Source organism: Corapipo altera, unplaced genomic scaffold (genome assembly GCF_003945725.1).
Source record: "Corapipo altera isolate COAL_440 unplaced genomic scaffold, ASM394572v1 308, whole genome shotgun sequence".
NCBI lineage: Eukaryota > Metazoa > Chordata > Aves > Passeriformes > Pipridae > Corapipo > Corapipo altera.
The window spans coordinates 204,063-227,115 of record NW_020884925.1 but is presented as its reverse complement, the minus strand read 5'-3'; the positions used below and the strand labels follow the sequence as shown (position 1 = coordinate 227,115).

The 23,053-nt window shown below is 52.5% G+C and overlaps 2 protein-coding genes across 2 annotated transcripts; one reads left to right on the top strand and one right to left on the bottom strand.

The window, feature by feature from the left end:
- The first annotated feature begins 1,522 nt into the window (after positions 1 to 1,522).
- LOC113953991 (dual oxidase maturation factor 2-like) lies at positions 1,523 to 6,524 on the top strand. The gene is made up of 6 exons (XM_027657811.1): positions 1,523 to 1,669; positions 1,802 to 1,859; positions 4,065 to 4,199; positions 4,377 to 4,590; positions 5,560 to 5,774; positions 6,180 to 6,524. Exons 1-6 carry the CDS (start codon positions 1,523 to 1,525, stop codon positions 6,371 to 6,373), a joined length of 963 nt encoding a protein of 320 aa, XP_027513612.1. The 3' UTR covers positions 6,374 to 6,524.
- Positions 6,525 to 9,426: 2,902 nt separating this feature from the next.
- Positions 9,427 to 14,415, bottom strand: LOC113953883 (dual oxidase maturation factor 1-like). Its single transcript, XM_027657551.1, has 6 exons — positions 14,269 to 14,415; positions 13,330 to 13,387; positions 12,666 to 12,800; positions 12,309 to 12,522; positions 10,407 to 10,621; positions 9,427 to 9,638 (listed from the first exon to the last, which is right to left on the bottom strand). Exons 1-6 carry the CDS (start codon positions 14,413 to 14,415, stop codon positions 9,427 to 9,429), a joined length of 981 nt encoding a protein of 326 aa, XP_027513352.1.
- Positions 14,416 to 23,053: the final 8,638 nt, after the last annotated feature.

The following is a 23,053-nucleotide window of genomic DNA, read 5'->3' as shown; positions in this document are numbered from 1 at the left end:
ATCCAAGGTTTAACTGCTCATTTATTTCTTCTCTGGCAGCAGCTCTGGCTGTTTTGTGGGCACGTTTGCTGGGCTCGGGACCCACAGCTGGACTTCAGTAGCATCAGGAATCAGCTACAGCTCCTGCTTGCCAGGTAATCATGGCAATTGAAAGCTATCATTCTCCAGGCTAATCTTTCCAGAGAAATAACCCAAAGCTATTACAGCAAAATAACTCTAAGGAAGATTTGTAAGAGCATATGACAGCTCTGTTAGTCTGGAGCAGAGTCAAGATAAGGTCAGGTCCAGATCTGTTGTAAAACCTCAGTCTCCATTAAACTCTTTGCTGTAATTATCTGGGTTACTGGATAGAAAATGATTCTGAAACCAAATGCTGCTTTATGCATTGAAAAGTGATTCAACTGCTCAGGCAAACTGTTTTATGATACTTACTGTGATTCCCACCCACTTCTAGCGATTTGGGACTTGCTTTTTTGTGGCTGAGCTGCTCTGAGTTGGATATTACCTTAAAATATGATTAATACTGTTGGCAAAAAAATAAGAATAAAATCAACTGCTCTGTACAGGGACGGAATGAAATGGTGTTTGGTCATGAGTCAGATTAGTTCTGGCATTCCCTGACTTTAGCTGACTTCCCAGGGTAGTTACATGCAGAGAGGTTATTAAATAAGCAAAATAAGAGGACTAAGCATGTAATCAGTTTTGGTAGAAAAGATTTAACCCAGGTACAGAGTGAAGCTGTGTAGTTGCTGGAACTTGAGTGTCGGAGGGTGTTCAAAGTCATCTATAGGAATTACACACCTTGTCATCATATATAATCCGCTTTCCTTTAGCCTTGAGATGTGCTCCCAGTGTCTGTGTGCTCCTTGGACCCATATCCCGGGACTAGGGGTTGCTTCTGGCCCCCCTGGACCAAGTGCAGTTCCCCAGATCAGCAGCTCCTGGGCCAAAGCTTCTTGGAGGAGATGGGTGGGAATGGGAGTAGTGGGCTTTGTTCTGCTTGGCACTGGTGGCCTCTGACTGGGGACAATTTTGCTACTTTGAAATCTATGTTCTCAGTGGTTCCTTGTAATTTTGAAGGATAGCTCCTCTGTGGTAGTCACTGGCTCGGGGACCTCCCCTAAGGGCTCACCACAAAGGGGAAAGCCCCGGCTGCACCTGCTGGAAGGAAAGACCCAGCTCTGTCCGGGCAGGAGCTGCTCAGCAGGTTCCTGCCCTTGGGCTGCTCCTCACACTGCAGCAGAACGGTGGCTTTTTGTTCCTTGGGCTGGTGGAGCCCTGCCCCAGGCACCTCCTCTCCTCCACTGAGGGCTTTTGGGTGGTGCATTCTCTGCTGGGAATTATTTTGCCCGCCTGTTTCCTTGCAGCGTCACATTTCCTTGTCCCTCTGGGGAGCTCTGAGGACCTCCTGCAGCTGGTTAATTGAGCTGGGGTTGGCCACCACGGGCTGGGGGCAGCTGGGCAGGGCAGTGCAGGATCCCTGCTGTGACACCTCTCTCCCACAGGCTCCCGGAGGTGCAGGATGACTCTCTTTGATGGCATCTACCCCTTCTACCCCCAGCAGAGGAAAGCTGCTGGCTTTGACATCAGCACCATTATAGTGATTGTGGTCTTCCTCACATTGGCCTGCAGCTTCCTGCTCATCATCCCGGGCATCCGTGGACGGGCGGTGCGTGACCCCGGGATAAGCAGCTGCTCCCTGTGTTCTGGATGTTGGGACACTCCCGGGTGGTTTGGGATGAGGCAGGAGGAGAGCTGGGGCTGTTCCTCCCTGCCTGATGTCCCACCTCTCTCCCTGCAGAGGTTGTACTGGACTCTCCGTGTTCTCCTGAGCCTCTTCGTGGGAGTGGTGATCGTTGGTAAGTGCTGTGCAGTCCTCGAAGGGGGATTTGGGGGCAGGATTAAACCCCAGGGCAGGGTCTGTGTCTGAGAAATATGAGCTGGGGGTCACAGCTGTGGTTTGGTTGAGACTGGTTGTAGGGCCTACCTTACCCCTGCTCTGCAAAGCACTCACACAGCTTTCTAAAAGGGCTTCCCCATCCCTGGCACAGGGGCTGAGAGCACTTGGAGGTGCTTGTGAGAGCTTTGCTGACTTAAACAGCCCCAGCTCCACTGGGCTGCACAGCCCTGTGTTCCTCCCACCATGTGTGTGACCCGACAGGAGCAGGACACACAGGAACAGGCACAAAACCAGGGGTGAGGTGCAAACAGCAGATTTATTTTCGTTACCTCTTCTACTGGAGGATCTTCTAAGAGCACCGGGTGGTGGCACACAGGCAGGGAGGGGACACTGGTACGACGTGGCTCAGTCCATGCTAGAGGCTCACCAAACCTGCTGTTCTCACTCTCAGTATTCCAGGGATTTGTGCATGTGTAGTTTACTGATGTACTTTGGTCTTTCCCGTAGCAGGGTAGGATCTCAAGCCCATTCAATAGGTGCCTATGAGCTGTCTAAACACAGATATTCCACTTCTCCAACACACAAGGCTAGGCAGCGATTAGTATGGTCTATGGGTTTTTCTACACTCCAGTTGCAAGTTGACTGAGAGTGTTACAATCCTCTTCACCAATTTTCTATTCTTTTCCTCCGCTGTGTGAGCCTTCCTGTGCTGCCCAGGGCTGTGGCCAGGTGTGTGAGGAGCCTTGCAGTGACGTGGAGGGAGCAGGTTGGAATAAAACACAAGCAGGGTAACAGCTGTGGTGGTGGGGTAAAGACTTTCCCAGAGGCAAGGTGGGAGGAGATGGAGTGGATTTGATTTAGTAAAAACCAGGAAATCTTCTGTAATAACTGATGCTGGAAACCAGGCAGTGGGATCTCCAGCTTGTACAGGGCAATAGGATGGGTAAGGAAAGAGGTACTGGGAGCATAGAAGATGCCAGGTAGCGAGAGCAACCAGCCCTGACCCTAAGTCAAAGAAATCCTGCTGCTGTGAAGGACACGGTAGATTACAGGACTGCTCAGAGAGGGATGATGAAGTACAACCCAAAAGACTCAGCCCTTGATTCAACCAGGCACGAGAAGCAGGTAGCCAGGCTGTGACCAGCTGCCAGACACATGGACCAGCCTGGCATGTGGTTGCCACCCTGGAGATGTCTAGCTGCTGGGAGATGCCTGGGAACATGGTGATAGGCTGAAAATGGCAGAGGGAGGGTAGAGGTCAGAGCTGGCTCCACAGCCTTATCCCTGGAGAGCCGTCTAGTGCTGCTCCGTGACAAGGATGCAGAGAGGTGCTGCTTGGGCACACGGGAGGAATGAATTGTTCTGGAGCCAGAGTCAGAGTTTGCTGGCAGCAGCAGGGTACCCTTGCTCCTGCGGCCAGAAAACATTCCTGTGGAGCTGCCACTGGATCAGTGCTCTCACAGGTTGATTCAGCAGCCAAACTTATTTTCAGGCATGTTTTTTTGTTCAGCCTGAGGTCAAATCATTGGCTTCATTTTCAACCCATTTCCTTGCTGGAAAATGAAGCCCATCACAAAGTAAAAGTGCTTCAGAAAAGGATACCTTGTTCCAAAAAACATATACCAGAAATGCTGCAAATTTTTCTTTTTCCCCCAGCTGGAATGACTGTCCAAGCTGTTATGGCACTTCCCACCCCTCTGTGTCACCTCCATTTGACAGTGACCTTCACTGTTCACTAATAGTGCAGTTTAGGGAGCTTAATATGTGGACTGAGACTCACCCCTGTTCCTGTGGCTGATAACCAGGCTGATCTCTGAGCCCTGTCCCTGGGTGCTGTAGCGCTTGCTGTGGTGGGGAAGGGAAGCCCTGGAGAGGATGTCCAGGGAGGGATCAGGTCATGGCGTTCATCCCTGGGGATCTGAGCTCTGCTGCTCCCAGATTCAGGGGATTGATGTGTAGCAAGGGGAGAACCTGAGCTCAGCAGGGTGTGGGAGCTGGTTGAGGCACGTCCTGGTAGCTGAGTCAGGTCTCCTGCCCTCCTAACACTCCCTTCCAGTGCCGTGGTGGGAACACTGCCATTGGTGCTCACCCGTGATTCTCCCCTTGAGCATGACAAAGCCTGAGACCAGCCCCACTTTAACCCAAGCTTTACTTTTCCTGGAAGTTGTCCAGTTCACAGGGGACTGGGAGACTGGCTGGGTGCAGGCAAACACCTCCTACAAGTCCTTCAGCCGTGCCCTGGTGAATGCGGACATCGGGCTGCACATCGGCCTGGAGGGGGTGAACATCACACTGAAGGGTGAGTCTGACATCCCCGTTTGAAGCTCTGGAGTGGCCATGGCACCAGGAGTCCCCAGCTGCCCTGTGGGAGCCCTTGGTCTGTGGCGAGGCTCCCTGGACCTTGCTGTGCCCATGCTCCTGGCTGGCAGTGCCCAGGTGCTGGCACACAGCAGACCTCGGCTTCTCCCTCCTTCAGGAAACCCAGTGAAGCAGATCAATGAGACCATCAACTACAACGAGTACTTTTCCTGGAGCTTCAGTTCAAACTATGACCGCAGCTACAGTAAGGGGCTGGAGAAGGGGCTGCCCAGCCCCATCCTCTACGTGGCAGAGAAGTTCACCTCGCAGAGCCCCTGCGCCGTGCACAGGCAGTACCGCATCTCCGGCCACTACGCCTCAGCCACGCTCTGGTGAGCCTTCCTCTGCTGGTGCAGGCACAGGAGATGCAGGGATGTAGGAAGGGCTCTGAAGCTTTTTCCCTAGACCTCTGAGATGGATGGGATTGCATCCTGTTAGTAGGAATGCTGTGTGCATGGAGAGGCCCCTGCAAGGCCTGCAGTCAAACTGGTTGCCCTGTAGGCACTTTAGAGTGAGCAGAGAGGAGGTCCTGGTTCTCTCTGCTGGCCAAATCCACCAGGGTTCAGCACAGGAGAGAGGGACATGGTGCAGGTCCTTGCTGTGTTGTAGTAGTTATGGCAGAGGTCCATGGATGGAGTTAGTGGCTCAGAGAGGGCCACAGACACAAGAACTCTTCCAACTGCTCACTGCTCACTTGGGATGAGGGAAAGCTGGCCCACAGCTGTCAGGATGTGGTCCCTTCCACCATGGCTTGTGGAGGTCAAGGACCATTGCAGTGCTGTTCTCCCTGCTCTGTGTTTGACAGCAGGGATGCAGAAGCTAAGAAAGTGGCCTGGTGATGCTATGGAGCAAAAGCTCCTGGCCCATAACTGAGGACTTCCCCTGTCACCCAGCTCCTCAGCCAAATGCAGAGCTGCTGCCAATGACTTTTGCCTGCTTCTGCGTTTATCTCAGTCCTCTGTGTGGCTCTCTGGCCCCACATGTGGAAGAGCAGGGAGCTGAGATGGTCCAGATACACCAAATGGGCTGCCACAGCCTCCTTCAGGCTGGTACTGTCTGTGGGCTGAGCAATGCAAAGAGAAAATACATGTTTCTGCCTTCTGGGTGTAGCAGTATGAGCTCTGCACATCTGTTTGCTCAGCCTGGGGATGAGGGATCACTCCTGCCTGCCCACAGAGCTTCTCCACCTTGTACAATACACCCTGGAGCCCAGATTCTCTTCCCACATGGAAATCCTCACATAGAGCACTCTAGTCTGTGGCACTCACACGACTCATGTGTTGATCTCCCCTTGTCTCCAGGGTGGCCTTTTGCACGTGGATTATCTCCAACATTCTCTTCTCCATGCCTGCCCTTGTTTATGGAGGCTACATGCTTCTGGTCACAGGGGCCTTCATGACCTTTTCGCTGCTCTCGTTCTCCACTGTGAGGAACTCCCCTATGTGCCTGATCCAGATTGGGACTGCAACCCTGCATGTAGTCTATGGGGGATCCTTCTGGCTCACCCTAGTGATTGGTAAGGACACCACGGTGCCCCAGGGCACACCACCTTGTCCCTCTGGGTGTGAAAGAGTCCCAGTGTTTTCATCCCAGCTGGGAAGTGCAGTCCCCTGAAGCCCCAGCGTGTGCCTTGGCCAAGCAGATCCTGGCCAGAGGTGTGGACAGGAGTGGCAAAAGGGGGAGTACCATCCCCATCTCAAGGGCAGGGAAGGGACTTTAGTTCCTGAGATGCAAAGAGATGGGGATCACTTGCCTAGGTTTTGAGATACTCAGCGTAGCTGAAGCCACCTCGTACAGTGGAAGGTCATCTTCCATAAGCAAAGGCATTGTCCCCTGGCAGGGGACCCTCAGAGAAGGGCTGTGGGCTGGGAACTGCGCTGGTGTGTACAGGGACACTCCCAGAGAGCATGTTTGTTTCCAGGCTTGCTCTGTTTTGTGGCTGGGATCACCGTTGTGGCACTGCACCACCTCAACTTGGACATGCTGAAAACCTTCTTTGATCTCCGCGAGGACAAAGCTGAGGAGCACCAGGAAATGGCTGAAGTGTATGTCAACTCCTATTTTGCGAACAAGGCACTGGCTCCTCCTCAGCCCTCCGAAACCAACAGCCTCTAGAAGAAAGTTTTCCCCACTTCTTCCCTGAAGGTGAGCCCGAAAGGGCAGAACACAAACCCTTCTGGATGTCCCCACAGGTGCATTACCCTGTTCAATTGCCTTTGAAGTCCACATTCAGACAGGTCCGTGCTGGGAAGTACCTGCACAGACTATCTCCCTGACAGTGCCCTCTGGAAAAGGGCAGGCTTTGCTGGCAAGCTGTAATCAGAGCAGCTCACAGCTCTAGAGGTTTGAGCTGCACTCACCTGGGAGTCTCTGTGCCGGGAGAAAATCCCTTCCTGCTCCATGCCCTGGCACAGTGTGGAGCAGAAATCTGCAACGGCTGGTTTCCACTGAAACTGAAAATCTGAGCTGACAGGTGACATTCCTCATGGGGAGCACCCACAACACCCACGACTCCAGGGATTAAACTTGCTCCTTTCTTCCCCAAGCACTGACATTTAGTGTAGAACTTTGGGTGAAGCCAGGAAAACCAGGCCCAGATCCAGGCTCCACGGGCTGGATGTTGCAGGAGCTGGAATAAAAAAACTGGTCCAGTAATAATGACTGAGTAAATGTACAATGGAGTTTGCTGGGGAAAATGTGATGGTGGGATTATTTTCACTTTCAGACTTGGGCTTTATTAGGCAAGACTTGTAGTCAGGTGTGGGCCAAAAAGATGCCTAAGGAAAGGAGGGAGAGGGAAGAATGAAGTTACCCCTATCCAGCTGGAGCACACCTGGGCTGTCTGGGCAGCAGGACAGGGGGAGATTCTGCCCCTCTGCCTCGCTCAGGTGAGACCCCACTGGCAGAGCTGCCTCCAGCTCTGGAACCTAACATCAGAAGAACATGGAGCTGCTGGAACCAGGCCAGAGGAGGCCCCGGAGATGCTGTGAGGGTTGTTAAGACCCTTGCTGTTAAGTTACTTATTTCTGTCACACGATATTTGTGTTGCACTAATGTGATTTGTTATGTACGAGAATTATTTTCAATAAAACTTTATTAAAACCCTCTCATTTGAAACACTGTGGGCATTTGGGGGCTGGTTTCTTAAAACGTGGTGGTGGGGCACATCTGAAGGTGACTTCTGGAGAGCCCCCAGCAGCAGCAGCAGCCTTCCCACGGAGAGGATACCCCAAAGAAAGGACAAGTCTGGCTGGCACATTTCAAGGTAAGCCACTGAGAAACCTTTGTCCTGAGGAGCAGCATGTTGTGAAGGTGTAGGAGAACCTCAAAAGGATTTTAACTAGCTGAGTGGTGGGACAAAAGCCAAAAGATTAAACCAACAACACTCCCTTAGACAAAGGAGGATTCTTTCTTGAGAATTTCTTGCATCCAAACATGTCAAGCATGAAGGCATCGATGGGAAGATGCTACAGCCAACCACAAATTGCTGGGGCTGGTGTGGGATAGATCCCGTGACTGTAAGCACAGGAGGCTGAGGGGTTTCCCATCCTTTCTACCACTGCATCTGGCTCTCTCCAACCTTAATCTCCTGCTTTTGGACATGATTCCTGCTCAAGAGCATCCTCACCAGAAGGAAGAGTTTGTGCTGTTGTATCAGACATACAAGGGTATGAGAGGAGAGATCTATGAGGGCTGAATTTCTATTGAATAAATTAAAGGGGTTTGTTGTGCCTTGGATCTAGTCCATCCGTAGGCTGAAGCATCTCCTGGTAGAAACCATTGTGAACATCCTGCCTGAGGTCTCCCAAGCCTAAGGAGTTCAACTCCAAACAGTTTTGAGTTCTCTTGGTTCTCATTGAAGGCTCTTCCATCCGGAGTGGGATGTGTCATGGTTGAGCACCTCCTCCCCAGAGGTCCTGTCCCATGATGATACCTCTGCAAACTCCTCTGCTGGGCTAGAGATCACTCCCATCAAATCTTCCACATGCCTGGGGGCACTCCAGGAGCTAAAGTCCCTCCATATCCCCCCTGCTTGTTTGCCTGGGGATGTCCTGATACCCTATTTAGGGCATATTGATTGGACTTTATTGCCCTGAACCAACTGTCTGTAGTCTGATGTCCCATACAGGACCACTAAAGGGCTCTGCCTTTTCCTTCTCCCCTCCCTGTGGCTGCCTTCAGCCTTCAGAGGGCCACCTCTATCAACAGACAATTGAAAGGCCAGGTCCAACTTATTTTATTGAGATACAGGGAAAATAAGTGAGCACAAAAGAGAAAAAAAAGAAGTTGTAAAATCCGCACAGGGGAAAAGGGGTGCAAACCTACCGTGTGTTCCCTCCCTCACTGTGTGGGCAAGGTGCCAGCAGCCAGGACTGGGTGGCTGCATCCACCTTGGGTGTGCAGAATTCCAGTGTCTCATGCCCCATGACGTGAGTGTTTCCACAGCTGAGCAGCAGGAACACAAGCCTCCCAGACCAGAGGTGCTGCTCCCCTGTCGCTGGTTGGTCACGGCTGATCTCCAAGGCACTGTAGCACCTCTGTTCCCACCTTCTCCTCTCCCTCCCTCCCACCTGATCTGGGACCTCCAGCATCCTGCTAAATCATGGTCCTCCTTGCCATCCTGACCTTCACCCCAAGAGGAGATGCTGGATACAAGGCACCCTGGTGAGCACAGCTCCACCTGTACTTCCTGACCGCTGACGGGAAGAGCATCCCTGGGCAGATGGAGTTTCTTGGGGGCCTTCAGGGTGGGGGTGCTGTTGCAGGGGCTCTACTTCTCCTTTGGTTCGTATCAGTGAGTCTGCAGTTACTTGGTTTCTCCCCAGTTTGTTCTGTTTTGATCTCTGTACCCTGGGGAGGACTCAGGCTTTGTTTGGATGGACTACGGGGAAGAGCAGTAGCCCAGTGCCTGGAACTGGACAGCCAAGGTTGGGGCATGGATTCTCCTCATGACTAAATTTCTTCCAGCTGCTGCTGAGTAAAACAACAGAGAAAAAAAAAAAAGAAAAAGAAAAAGAAAAGGACAAACTCTTCTATTTGAGATATCTTTCCAGATTTGGACGTTCTCATCACACGGCACTTGTCGTGTCTCTTCCCACGTGGGCTCCTGCTGGATTTGGCAAATTCAGGAGCAGTGTCCTCAGGCCTTGCCCTGCCTCCCCCGTGGTTCACAGCTGGGTGGCTGTCACCTCGGAGAGCTCGGCTGGTGGGACCATCCACACGTCCTGCAGGGAGCAGCTGGGCTCGGCCAGCAGGCAGGGCTTGTCCCACACCTCGTCTGCTCCCTTTTTCTTGTCGAGGTTGAAGATGAGCTTCAGCTTCTCCGGCTCCATGGAGTTCAGGATGATGATGCCCAAACCCAGCAGCAGGCACAGCAGCCCTGCCATGCACAGCACAGGGACACATTAACACTTCCTCCCAGTGTGTCCCAGCTCCATCCAGCTCCAGATGGAGGATGGTGACATGTGGCATCACCTGGTAGGTCTAGAGGTGTTATTTCCCTTTCCACATCTGGATTCTGACATCGGTTTGGGCTCTCCAGTAAAAAAAGGGGGGGTCAATGAATTGGGGCAGAGAGTTAGGGCTGGAGCTGGGGAAAGCCTGGAGGAGCTGGGCTTGTTTAGCCTGAAAAAGAGGAGTGTCCAGGGGAACTTAGTTGCCAGCTGTCCTTGGAGGTGTTGTAACATGGGAAATTCTGATTTGATGAAAGGAAATAATTGTTCCCCATGAGTGGGACTGCTGTGGGGCAGGTTCTGAAAGCAGAGGGAATCTCTGTCTGTGGGGACATCCACCACCAGACTGAATAAGGCTGATGTGGCTTTGAGGTTATCCCTATTCTGGGAGAGGGACCCCTGAGGGTCCTTCCAGGCCAGGTCTTTCCCTGACTCTGCAATTCCTGACTGTCACGCTCTCCTCTGTGCACACCTCCAGCAGATAACTTCAGCCATTCATATCTCTTGACTGCTCATCTCTTTTTCCCCCCAACCTTGGGGGGAAAAAAATCTTTTATGCCCTTAAAAAAAAGAAAAAAGTAATTTTCTGTGACCAGCCATGCAGACAGAAGGGGTGAAGTCCTGTTGAGACATCACTGAACATCATGTCTGCAGGGATGGAGAAGAAAAGCCCCTGGAGCAAGCTGAGCACTCACCTGTCACTAATGTCAGCCAGAAGGATTCACCATAGTCTGTTTTCAAGGAAACTGGGCCAAACTGGATGGGGCACTTGCAGGTGTTCCTCGCAGTGAAGAAGAAGAGCAGTGAGAAGAGGATCAGTGCGGCAGTGAGCAAAAGCATGTAACCACCATGGAGAAGGATGGACATGGAGAATAGCAAGATGGAAATGAGCCACGTGCAGAAGGCCAACCTGTGAAAGGACCATAAAAACAAGTAGGAAGCATCCTGGGATAAATGTCTGGAGAATCCACTCAGGGTCTCCACTTCCCAATGGAGGGACACAGCCCCGGGCAACCTGCTCTAGCTGGCCTTGCTTCGGCAGGTGGGCTGGACAGGCTGATCAGAGGACATCCCTTACAACCTAAGCAATTCTGTAACTACATGAGTGGTGGAGCTGTGGGACAGGTCCAGCAGTGGTGGAGTGGGATCTCTACACCTGGGAACATTCAGTGTTGAATTTCGCAAAGCCCCAAGCACCTTGATATGGCTTTGACATCAGCTCTGCTCTGGGTGTGGGACTGGAGCAGAAATCTCTGGACGTCCCTCCAAATTAACTTTTTTTTCTGATTCTTGTGATCATCCACAACTGGCCACCCCCAGGCAGTTCTTACCTGTTCAGAGGGACAGTGGCACCAAAGGACATCTTTGTTTGGAGAACTGCACCTTAAGCCATACCCACAGCTGATTCAGCACCTGGAGTGAACCCAGCTGCCACCTCTGCCCTGTGTGTGAGGTTTGGGTTTAACCCACTGGGGAGCTGAGCCTAACAGCTCAGTTTTTCTTATTCCAAGAATAATAATGAAAAACAAATTTTCATCAGCATTCCTTCCTTGAAATACTCCTCCTCAATAACAGGAATGTTTGGGCAGGGATATTTATTCTTCCTGAAAATAAAGACAGAGACCTGGAGCCCTTCCCCATAGGGAGAATTGCAAGGCTCACTCTTTCCCACCACCTCTGAGACACATGGGGGTGCTCCGAGACTCCACAATCACAAAACACACAAGGGCTCTCAGCTTTGCACCACAAGACAGCCTCTGAGCACCCTCATGATGGTCCCTCCTGCTTCCCACAGGTGGGTCTCGTGCCCTCTTGGGCATGCAAGAGGAAGCCCTTCACAGCTGGTCTTACTGGGGCTCCTTATCTTAGTCCTTGGGAGAGGATCCTGAACTATAAGCCTCACAGCTGCATCTGTTTTCCCTTAAATGAAGAATAATTTTTCTCTGGCCATAATTTTGTACATCAGGACAGAGGACACAGAGAAGGACTCCAGACAGATGGGTAAAAGCTGCCCCTCTGCTCTGGAACCGGGATGGGAGAGATGGGGGTATTCAGCTGGAGAAGACAAGGCTCTAGGGAGACCTTAGAATCCCTTCCAGTGTCTAAAGGGGCTCCAAGAGAGCTGGAGAGGGAATTTGGACAAGGGATGGAGGGACAGGACAAGTAGGAATGGCTTCCCACTGTCAGAGGGCAGGGTTAGATGAGATATTGGGAGGCAATTGTTGGATGTGAGGGTGGTGAAGCCCTGGCAGAGATTGTCCAGAGAAGCTGTGACTTCCTTGTCCCTGGAAGTGTTGAAGGCCAGGTTGGATGAGGCTTGGAGCAACCTGGTCTAGTGGAAGGTGTCCCTGTCCATGGCAGGAGGTGGAATGAAATGAGCTTTAGGATCCCTTCCAGCCCAACATTTCTGTGATTCTATGATTCTATTGTTCTATGATTCTATGGCAGGCCAGGAAGCATGAGCATCCCTGATCCTGCTGAAAGCCAAGGATTTGGCATGGCCTTACAAGGAAGAGGGTGGCTCCATCAGATTCCCTTTGCTCTGCCTGGTTCTTTCCAGAGCAGAGACAGGGCTGACTTCTCTGTCTCTAACTCACCAGAGCGTGGCCGAGGCGTAGTGGCCGGAGATGCGGTACTGCCTGTGCACGGCGCAGGGGCTCTGCGAGGTGAACTTCTCTGCCACGTAGAGGATGGGGCTGGGCAGCCCCTTCTCCAGCCCCTTACTGTAGCTGCGGTCATAGTTTGAATCGAAGCTCCAGGGAAAGTACTCATTGTAGTTGATGGTCTCATTGATCTGCTTCACTGGGTTTCCTGCCAGGTGATGAAGACCAAGAAGCCTTGGAGGCAGCTCCAAGACTTGCTGTTGTGGGGGCTGCAGGGCCCACAGCCCCAGTATCTCTGTATATGGCTGCCAAACTTGCCCCCAGTCCCCTCCTGCTGTGATGTGCACTCACCCTTGAGTGTGATGTTCACCCCCTCCAGGCCGATGTGCAGCCCAATGTCCACATTCACCACGGCACGGCTGAAGGACTTGTAGGAGGTGTTTGCCTGCACGCAGCCAGTCTCCCAGTCCCTGGTGAACTGTGTGGCTGTGAAGACTTCAGAGGTTAGTTATGGCCTGGCAGCAAGACATCTAGTACTGGAAGCACCTGCCTGGTCACCATGGCCTGGGCATCACCTGCCTCATCCCAAGGGCAAGGACTGGGTTGTGAGCCACAAGGAGGAAAAGTCCTGTGTGTCCTTCCCCAGTATCAACCCTGACTCATATTGGGTTGGTTTCTCCCCAGCCCCAGTGCAGTCCCTAACCCTTCAGGCTCATGTGTCAGCACTGTCTGGGCACTGGTCCTCATCTAAGCACCTTCCAATTTGTCTGCCTGGAACTTGGTGGTGAGATTTTGGTGACTGCCTTGGATATGACCACCAGCCTTCAGAGAGGAGACTTGCACCTTCTCCCAGGTGCTGGAGCCAGGTCCCAGACACAAGATGGGTGTGGGTCTTCCCCATGAACTCATCCTACAGGCTAGACTTGGTGCTTGGCTGCTCTGTTCATGCTCCCTCACTTTTCTCCTCCATGCCTTGGGCATCCTTGATCTTCCCCCCCAGAACCCCAGTACTCACTGAGGACCACTGCTCCCACGAAGAGTCCCGTCACCAGCCGCAGGAGCCAGAAGAGTCGCTGCCAGGGGTGAGCAGAGCAAGGGGACAGATCTCAGTCAGATTTTGCCATGGGGACCTCAGCACCAAGCATGTAATTTAGAAACACCAGATGGTGAGGAACAGGACCATCCCTCCCCTGGGGAGTCACATCATGTGCTTTGTAGGCAGGTGGCATGTGGGGCACATGTGGCTGGTGGCACCCACCACAACCCTGTTGTGATGGCGGGGAGGCAGCAGGGAGATCCAGACAGAGCCACGAAGGTCAAAATAGTCCTTTGGGGAAAGCTGTGACATCCCTTTTCTGGGAAGGAGCATGGAGGCACTCCCTTAAATAGTCTTGAGCTGGAATTTCCACACTTGTGGATGTGTTGGCAGCTGGCCACAGCTGGATGAGGAAATAGTGATTGGGCATTTGTAGTGTGTCCCCTGTGGGACAGAAGACCCTCAGCCAGTCCTACTGTAAAGCCAAGCACACAACAAGCACGTGGATTGCAGTGGGGTCTGTAGGCCACACAGAGCCCAGTGAGCAGTGCTGGGACATGCCCAGTGCACACCTCTTTCTTTTATTGAGGTTTCAGGGAAGGTGGAGTGAGATTTTTGAGCCTCACCCTGCTTTTCTACTCCTGTGAAATCACTTGGCCTTGCTCATAGAGAAATCAAGCCAAGCTCAAATCTAGCTGCCTCAGAAATTTGGGTGGTGGAGTGGTGTCTGTAGCATGGGGGCCATGCTGGGATGGGCTGGTGCTCACCCCTCTGGCTTGCTAGAAATCCCAGAGCCTTGCCCATGAACTGTGGGCAGGTTTGCTCCCCAAAGCTCTTTTCAAGGCTGAGAAGGAGGAGGAATGTTGGATATATAGTTCAGAGATCAGAGGTCTGTACTTCCCGTGCTTCTCCACTTACCCCCCTGCCTCTGATTCCTGGCAGGATGATGATGAAAGTGGCCAACATGGAGAGGAAGATGGTGATGATGACAGCCCGGGTGGTGTCAAAGGGGAAACGGGCATTGGCACCGGGGTAGAAGGGGTAGGAGCCATTCCACAGTGTCATCCTCCTGCCTGGGAGGGCTGGAAATTGACACCAGAGAGACAGCAGAGCAAAAATCACCTCCACAGTTCCACCACACCCAACCTTCTCCACAGAACCATCTCCTGCCCCCCTGCCAGTGCTCTTCTTGTCCCAGGCATGGCTGTGTGTGCATCCCCAATGCCTGGGATACTGCAGCCCCACACAGGCCATACTCAGGCATCTCCCACAGGAGCCCTCCATCTCCTCGGGGTACATCCCAGAGCAAAGCTGGGTTGGAGTCATGATGCACCAGGGTGTCTGCTGCAATCCTCAGGTTGTCCCCAGTGTGGGACAGCAAGACATGCAAACACCACTGGGCCACTCACTCCTCTCTTCTGCCAGTTCTCCGTCCCTGCAGTCTTCCCCATGCTCCTCCCTCCCTAGTTCAGTCCTTTATCCTGCAGCCTGGCTCCCGTTCGAGGTTGCTGTGCTCCGGGCTCTGGTGAATCACAGCACAAACACGGGCTGCGCCTCATCGAGCTGCTCCTCGCTGAGCCCCGACGGACTTAACTCCTCATCATCCAAGGGAACAGGAATAACCCGGAAGGGACAGAGAAGCTGCCCGTCCCTAGCAGCAAGGTGCCTGTCCCAGGAGCCAGCTGGAGGGAACGGTGGGCAGAGAGATGCTGCTTGGGAAGCCAGATTTTTTTGCCACGGCCCTTGACCAACTCACTTTCCCGTTAGGAAAGGGCTGCTCAGCATCCCTCGGGAATGGGGACCATTCCAGCAGTGGCTGCAGGAACACCCACACCCCTTTCCCCATGCCGAACCTACCTCTACCGCGGCCGATCCCGAGGGATGGGTGCTGTGCAGAGCTCCGCTGTGCTCCGGGATGTTGCCTCGGGATGCTGCCTCCCCGCCCGGCGTGGAATCACGGCTGTGTTTCTCCCGGTGTTTTTAGAGTGCCCGCCTCCAAAGGCGGCTGGATTATCCAGCCTTGCCCACAGCGGATCGGCCCCCTCCGGCGCTCCTGCTGAGCCCAGGGTAGGCAAGGCTGGCACAGTACTGGGAGAGGTTTGCCATCTTTTCCTTTACTTTTCCTGCAGAGCGGTGAAAAGTTCAGCTGTTCCTTATGGCACGAAGACCCTGGGGCTCCCAGGCTCCTCGGGAGCCTGCTGCGAGAGAGCAGAGGGCTCAAAGCCCTCAGCTGCACTGCCCGGTGAAACATTCCAGCTGAGATCACCTGGCACAGCTTGTGGCTGCACAGCCTCCTGCTTGACCCTGCTCCTGACTCCATCCACCGGGACAAATTTCTTGGGAAGGTCCTGGTTGACCTGTCAATCCCTGGGCAAGGTGACAGTGACTGGCAAGGGGGATCATCAGAGACCCACAGGTCTAGAGGTGATCCCAGCCTTGTTATGCAGAAGATGCTCAAGTTACTAACTTGGCCACAGTGTGGAGATCGTGGAAATTCAAGCTTTTGGGGTTTGCTCTTGTTCTGTGGCAGTTTGGTTGGCTGCAGCAGGTTGCATTGGTGCCAAGAAGGACCAGTGTGGCAGAAACACTTTCCTGATCCATGTTTGGGGACTTGTCTCCAAAACTGGCACAGTTACAGCCATCCCCTGGATTTTCTTTCTGCATCCCTGTGGATGGGCTGGCTCGGTGCCCTGGAGAGCTGAGCTTCCAACCCCCTTTGCAGAGGGATATAAAAATGAGTTTTCACTCATGCCCAGCAGTAAATAAAGGCATTTTTGGGCAAAGACTTTGACATTTCCCCTCAAGTGCCAAACTGGTGCTACTCAGTCTGAACACTGAATCCCACCACAGAGGTGGTTTAAAAAAAGTAAAGGGTGGCAAGGGTGCCATGGCTGAGGAATGTGTGTGCAGAGATGTGCTGGGGATATGGCACCAGCTCTGACTCTGAGAGCCTCTGCAGAGCAGAAGGAGATGTGGACTTCACCACAAAAAACGCAGATCCTCAGGGGTGTTCTCACAAACACAGAGGCTTTGGACTGCTTGGAAACGAGGAAATACCTCTCCCTCCAGCATGGGAGAGGGATAACTGAGGCAGTCACTGGTAATTAGCAGGCTGAGATTAATCTAGATGTAGAAGATGCAACCATGTGAGGTGGTATGTGGGATGAGTGCTTAGACCATCCATCCCTCATTGAACTCCCTGGAGGTGGAAGAGGCAGCAGTGGGATGACCCCTGCACTGGCTTTGTTAAACCAATGTGTGGAGTTTGCCTGGGGAAAAGATGGAGGTGCAGTGTTTTGGGCTGTTCAGATGAGCATCACAAATGTCTTTTAGGGAGATGCCCTCTTGCCAAAGATGAAAGGGAGGGGGAGGGAGTTCCCTTCCTCCTCCAAAGGAGGTGCCCTGCAACACAGGGTTTGTGCACAAGGACATTGGGAAACTCACAGGGGTGCTCTGGTTCCCTCATCTGTCCCCAGCAGTGATGGAAGTGGGGTGGGATGGTGGCACCCCTTCCCTGGGGGGCTGATAAGGCCATGGACTGGCAAGTGTGGAAAAGTTGCTGGATTTACCCCTCACCCAGCACCTCTGCATCTAAGAGAAGCTCCTACAGAAAGCTTGAGACCATTATTATAACTGGGGTTGGGGGAGTTTCCCCCTTTTTTAAAATCTTCTGGGTATTTCTGCAGGTGGTAAAGCTTCATCCCAGTTTCCAGGGAATACGTCTGGGTGCTGCTCACCAGCAGCTCACAGCCTCCTGCTCAGGGCACTGCTCCCACCTCAGCACCCTGCCCTCTTCCCTGGGCAGCCTCTGCTTCACACCCTTGGGAGTGATGGATCCCCTGATTAGGGATGAGTCACCCGATCCAGGTCACCTGCGGGAGGTGGGGGCGAGGGGAGCAGCACCCGGCATCTCTTGCACAAGCAGCTGAAAAGTGTTGGATCAGCCACCTCTGACAGTGCTGGGAATTGAGGTGGGGAAGGCGTGGGGACATGCCTGGGCAGGGAGGTGATTTTTGGGATTGAGCAGGAAGATTTCTGCCTGACCCACTGAAGCCAGTAGGACAGATGTGGTGCTTGTGCCCAGGTCACCCTGCCCCACTGGCTGTCCCCATCACCCCTCTGTCCTGTTCCCTGACACGGGGAATGCCGCAGCGGGAGTTGAGCTGGGGCTTTTTTGTGATGGAGCCCATCCTGTGTCCCATCCTGATGCTTGAATCCTTGCCCAGGAATCTTTGCCAAAGCTGAATGATTCATGATGGAGTAGCTTGAAAGGAAGAACTCTCAGAGTGACTCTCTCTGATCAGTTCCACCTTGGTGAGCAGAGAGGTTTATGGTGCTGTGGCTGTGCTGGTTTGGCTATGGATATATTGGCAAGAAGGATCTATTTTTCCAGCTCTGTAAGTTAGTTAAACATTTTGAGCAAAGGGGAAGATGTTGCTGCCCACTACACTGACCAATAGGTTTTGTATCTTATGATGGAGACAAGTCAGGGTCAACTGAAAGGGCTGCCAGGAGACGGAGGCAGAGCTCTGCAGGAGCCACATGTCATCCCAGTGGGAACTGAAACAAGAGGGGTTTCAGCCACACTTTGAGGAAATACTTGTCTAGAAATTGTGTTGAGTGTTCAGCCCACTGCCCTTTCCAAGAGCCATCAAGCAAGAGAAGAACAAGTCTCTGGATGTGGCCTGGACCTTCTGAAGCATGCTCCAGGAAGATCATCTTACATGGGGGCTGCTTGAGAGTCTCTGCTCCCAGACCCAAAAGGAATTTCAGCTCCTGCCAGGGCTGTTGTGGGTTTCCATGTGCTGTCAGAGACCCAGGGGATACAAACCCAGCTGTCCCATTGCCTTTCCAAATATCTCTATCTTGCCCTGAGACTCCATATCTGATCCTGTGGGCTCTAAGACCTGTGCCTGGGTGGGGAAGGGGGCACCCCCATGTGGGAATGGGGCTGTTCTCTCTTCCTTCCCTTGCCCCTTGCTGGGATTGCCCAGCTTGGATGAGGGGCTGCAGGTCCAGCCCCTCTCTCCTGTCCATAGACCCGAAGTGTGCCTTCCATGCTACCCTAATCCCAACTCTGCAACAGCTGCAGGAGCAGATGGATATGGGGAAGGAGCATGAGAAAGTCTAAGCAGGTACCCTGATGCCCTGGGAGAATGGAGGAGAGGGAGAAGACATCACCTCCCATCTTGCATCTGTGTTACAGATGTTGCCTCCCCACTAAAGAGCAAATGGGTTTGCCAGTTCCCAAACTGCCTCTCCAGCCTCATCCCTGAGGGATCCCTCACCTGACAGAGCTCTTCTGCCCCGGCATGAGTGTCAGGAAGTGTATTAGTCTTTGGAATGCAACTCAGTAGGGATTTTACTGTCCCAGCCTGGGGAACCCTGTCTCCACAGATAACAGCCATTCCTGCCAGTTTGATGCAGCTATCAGCAAGTTGAACTTCTCTGGGCTTTGCTGGGGCTTGTTAATGATGCACTGGGTGGTAATTAGCACTTTCATCCCTGGCTGCAGCTTAGAGAGTAGCTTTCTCCTTAATCCCTGGCATCAGAGGTCTAATTAACATGATATACATTTTTCCATGGAACTCCTGTGTCTCATGTCTCCCTGACAGCCTTGGAATCCCTCCTCTTGAATTTGGACCACCTCCTGCAAGGTGTGAGCTTGCAGATCATGGATCAGGAGGGTGAACATTGTGGTGGAAGATATCCAAGGCAGATCTGAGGTTGGCCAAGTCTCCCGTGCACGTTCTCTGACAGCTCTGGGTGCCACAAGGGCTTGTGGGTTGGTGTCCAGACCTGTCCCCACCCAGTGATTTTTTCCCACAAAGCATCACCTTGGGGTGGTGTCTTGCAGTTGGTGACAGTCCTGCTGTGAGCGAGGTTGAACTAGAGACCTTCAGAGGTCACCCAGTAGTATTTATACAAAGCTTGTGGCCCTGTTCCTCCCACCATAGTCGCACAGACCTCACAGCAGAACTGGCTCCCTAAAACCTTCCAGAGCCTGTGTTTCCCTTCCTTCCAGGGAAGGGACACATGGCAGGGAGCTGGGAAGCTGGCCTTTCATGAAAAAGGACATGGTCTTTGAGGTCTAGGGCCACCACCCAAATGTTCCCAGGTTCCAGCTAAGTATTCTCACAAGTCCTCCTGCCCTGCTGGAGCTCTTGTATCCCTTTCCATGGCACTTGCATCTGCCAGCAGCACAGCTGTCTCCCCCCACACCAGCAGCACAGCCGGGTTGGAGCTGCTTCTGAGGACATGCTGGAGGCTGGTGGTTCCCTTATCAGTGCCACCACCCTGCACCAGTTTGTGTTGGTTCTAATTTGAAAGCACCTTGAACAGGTACAGATTTCCTCCTGGAGGTGTTTAGGTCTTCTGTGGCGCATCAGAGGATGGAGGATGTCAATGTTGTGGGAAGGGTGAGAGCTGGAAATTAAAAGAAAGGAGTGTCCTAAGTTGACTCTTTTTATATCCTGCCTGGAGTAGGAAGCAGTCTTACTGTATCAATCTCTGCCTACTCCTTCAGGAAGGAGATTTGCCTGAATTACTGCTTGGATTGTCTTCCCCCACTGGGAAAACACCTCAGTGTGGCTGTACTGATCTACACACGTTTTATAAAATCCATCAATTCCACAGCAGTTCTGCAGCTCTACAATCCTGGCAGAGTCTTAGCGTTGTACAAGGGGTCCAAAGCTTGCCTGGTGGACATGGTAGGAGCTGGTTTATGGCCCCTTCCTCTGCAGCACAGCAGGAACATGCACTCCATGAGCTGTTACTGCTGCAAAGCAATTTCCCAGTGCTAGGTTTATCACACTGATATTTGATACCCCACAAGCATAAGGAACCAATTAATGTATTAGTACCTTATTCCTGTTATAGTCCTTGGCTGTCAAAAATGCATCATAACAAATAGAAAATGGTAGTGAGATTGTGTTGGACCTCCTCTGGCTGCACTCCATCGCCCTGATGATTTTGGGAGTCTCATGTGGAGGGTCCTGTAGCAGGAGGGTGCTCATCCAACCCCACAGCTGGTTTTGTCTATGCTGCACTAGAGCTGCTTCCATCCCATAAAAAAGTCTTTGTGGGTGTGTAGCTGAAATGATCCATATCTCCAGCCCAAAGCAGCAGCACTTGGTGCACAGGCACCATAAGAACCTCTCCTTCTGAGTAGGGTCATATAGAGGACTTTGGGTCAGGCACAGTAAACCTGGGGCAGCGATGACACCAAGTGGTGGCAGTGGACTTTCACTGACATCCCTCTGAGCCAGCTCCTATTCTGAGTCAGTCCCACAACTAAAGAGAGACAAATGTCAGTGGTGAAGGTGACTTGTCTCCATTTGTCTCATTTCATGTCCTTTTCCCATCCCTGGGGTCATGCCATGGCCTCAGGTTGTGGGGGAAGCCCAGGAACAGTGACAGTCCCAGCTATTCATGAGCTGTCAGGGCTCCTGAGGATCTGTGTCACTATTCTGAGCACCTCAGGGAGGTCATCCCAGTGACATTGCCTGAGTGGCCTCATTGCATCTCTGCTCATGGTGTGCAGAAGCAGCAGATGCTGCTGTGGGCAAGGGTTTGAGCACAAGCAGCAGCATGGAGGGTCATCCTTGAACCCCTGAGCAGCAAGGTTATGAGGAGGTGGCTTCCCCAGGTGTAAAAATGCTTGGGGAGGGTTGTTTGTTTCCAAAACCTGAATCAGTACCAAATACATATATTATACAAACTGACACTTAATTAATTTATATTCCACAAGTTGAGTCTGTTTTCCCCATGACAGCGATCACCAAGTGACCTCCCCCCTCTTTATCTCAATCCACAGTGGTGGGTGGGAGGGCAGACAGACAGACAGGACAGGTTCTGCCTGGGTGGGTGAGAGAACAAGGATCTCACCTGGTTGCCTCATGGTCAGGAACCTGCTCACCTTTCTGTGAGCTTGCCTGGGTGGTCCCATGACACAACATCAGGTCAGGAACTGCATTAAGCTGTCAGTCCCTCTCACGCTGCCAGCTGAGGGGCATCTGGTCTCTTCCAGTGTCAAACATGATCCACAATGTCATTATTTTTCTTGCTTATAATTAATTTTAAGCCAAGGCTTTGGTCCAGCTAATGAAAGGCGAGCTGGGGGTCACCCACATCCCAGCACACAGCAGCCAGTCTGGGCGAAAAAGTACAGATAGGAGGAAAGATTCCTGTATGGATGGCTGCAGGACAGTGGGAAACATCTTGAGCAAAGCTGGTGGGTAGGAGACCATGAAGGACACAGGAAGGGAATAGCTACAGGTGGGGTGTTCACCAGCAGGTTGGAGAACTTGGGAGGTTCTAAGTGACAGCAACGTGATGCTCTTCCCCAGGGCTGAAGCCAAACAACAGCTCCAGTGAGGTAGAGGAGGCTTTGAAAGATCTGAACTATCCTTGAAGGGATAAGGAGCAAGATGGGAAGGTTTCCTACCATGGTTTTCATCTCTCTACTAGTTATTAGCATGTTCAGATGCTGGATCATCCCTTGGCTTGGTGTGAAGTGGTTCTGGGCTCCTGTAGTTCTTGGGAGAAGGGCTCTCCTCCCTGTGGAATCAAAGGATCAGGTCGAACTTAGTATTAGAAGTGTGGGAAGTGGGGTGTGAAAGTTTGTGGTTTCACTTAGGGCATCACTCTGGGGAATCTGCTGCCAGGTTTAGCTCTTCCTGGGGACATGCCCATGGCTCTGGAGATGCTCCAAGGGCTGGAGCACCTCTCCTATATGAGGAAAGGCTGAGACAGTTGCAATTGAAGAAGAGAAGGCTCCAGGGAGACCTTAGAGCCCTTCCAGTGCCGAAAGGAGCTCCGAGAGAGCTGGGGAGGGAATTTGGACAAGGGATGGAGGGACAGAACAAGGGGGAATGGCTTCCCACTGACACAGGGCAGGGTTAGATGGGATATTGGGGAGAAATTCTTTCCTGTGAGGGTGGTGAGGCCCTGGCTGGCCAGAGAAACTGTGGCTGCCCCATCCCTGGAAGTGTTCAAGGCCAGGCTGGATGGGGCTTGGAGCAACTTGGTCTAGTGGAAGGTGTCGCTGTCTGTGGCAGAGGATGGAACAAGATGGGCTTTAAGGTCCCTTCCAACCCAAAACCCATTTACGATTCCAGGACTGGGTTCCATTTCAGTGCATCTATGAGCAGCATGTTTAGAAGGTGCAGAACTAGAACCTGCTCCTGGGACTGTGTTCCATCAGCTATTTCAGGCAGCCCCACTGATGCCCTTCTCCCCGTCTTGCACAAGGGAGGGCCCCAGGGCTGTTCCTCTGCCCACATGAGTGTTTAACTATGTGCACAAGGTAAGTGAACATCCCAAAGCAGGCTCATAATTGGTCTGATTGTTTAATGGTACAGCCAATGCCAACAAGCCTGTAGCTAAGCCTGGGGTGCCATGAGGTAGGGACCCTGTTTGAGCTCAAAATCCCACTACTGCCATGACAAGATTTTGCTGGTGGTATTCCAAGTAAAAAGGATCACAAAGATGTTACAGTAGTGAGTGGTGTGATCAGCTCATCCAAGTGTGCTATTTTGTCATGTTTGGGTCTCCTTCAGCCAGCAGAGGCTGCAGGGACTGAATCCAACCCCTCCTGGCTGTTGAAAGCCAGGAGCTTCCCTCCAACCCCCATCAAGGTGCTCCCAAGTCCCCACTGTCCCTGCATGAGCCCTGGGGTCTGCCCTCCCACCCCAAAGAGGAG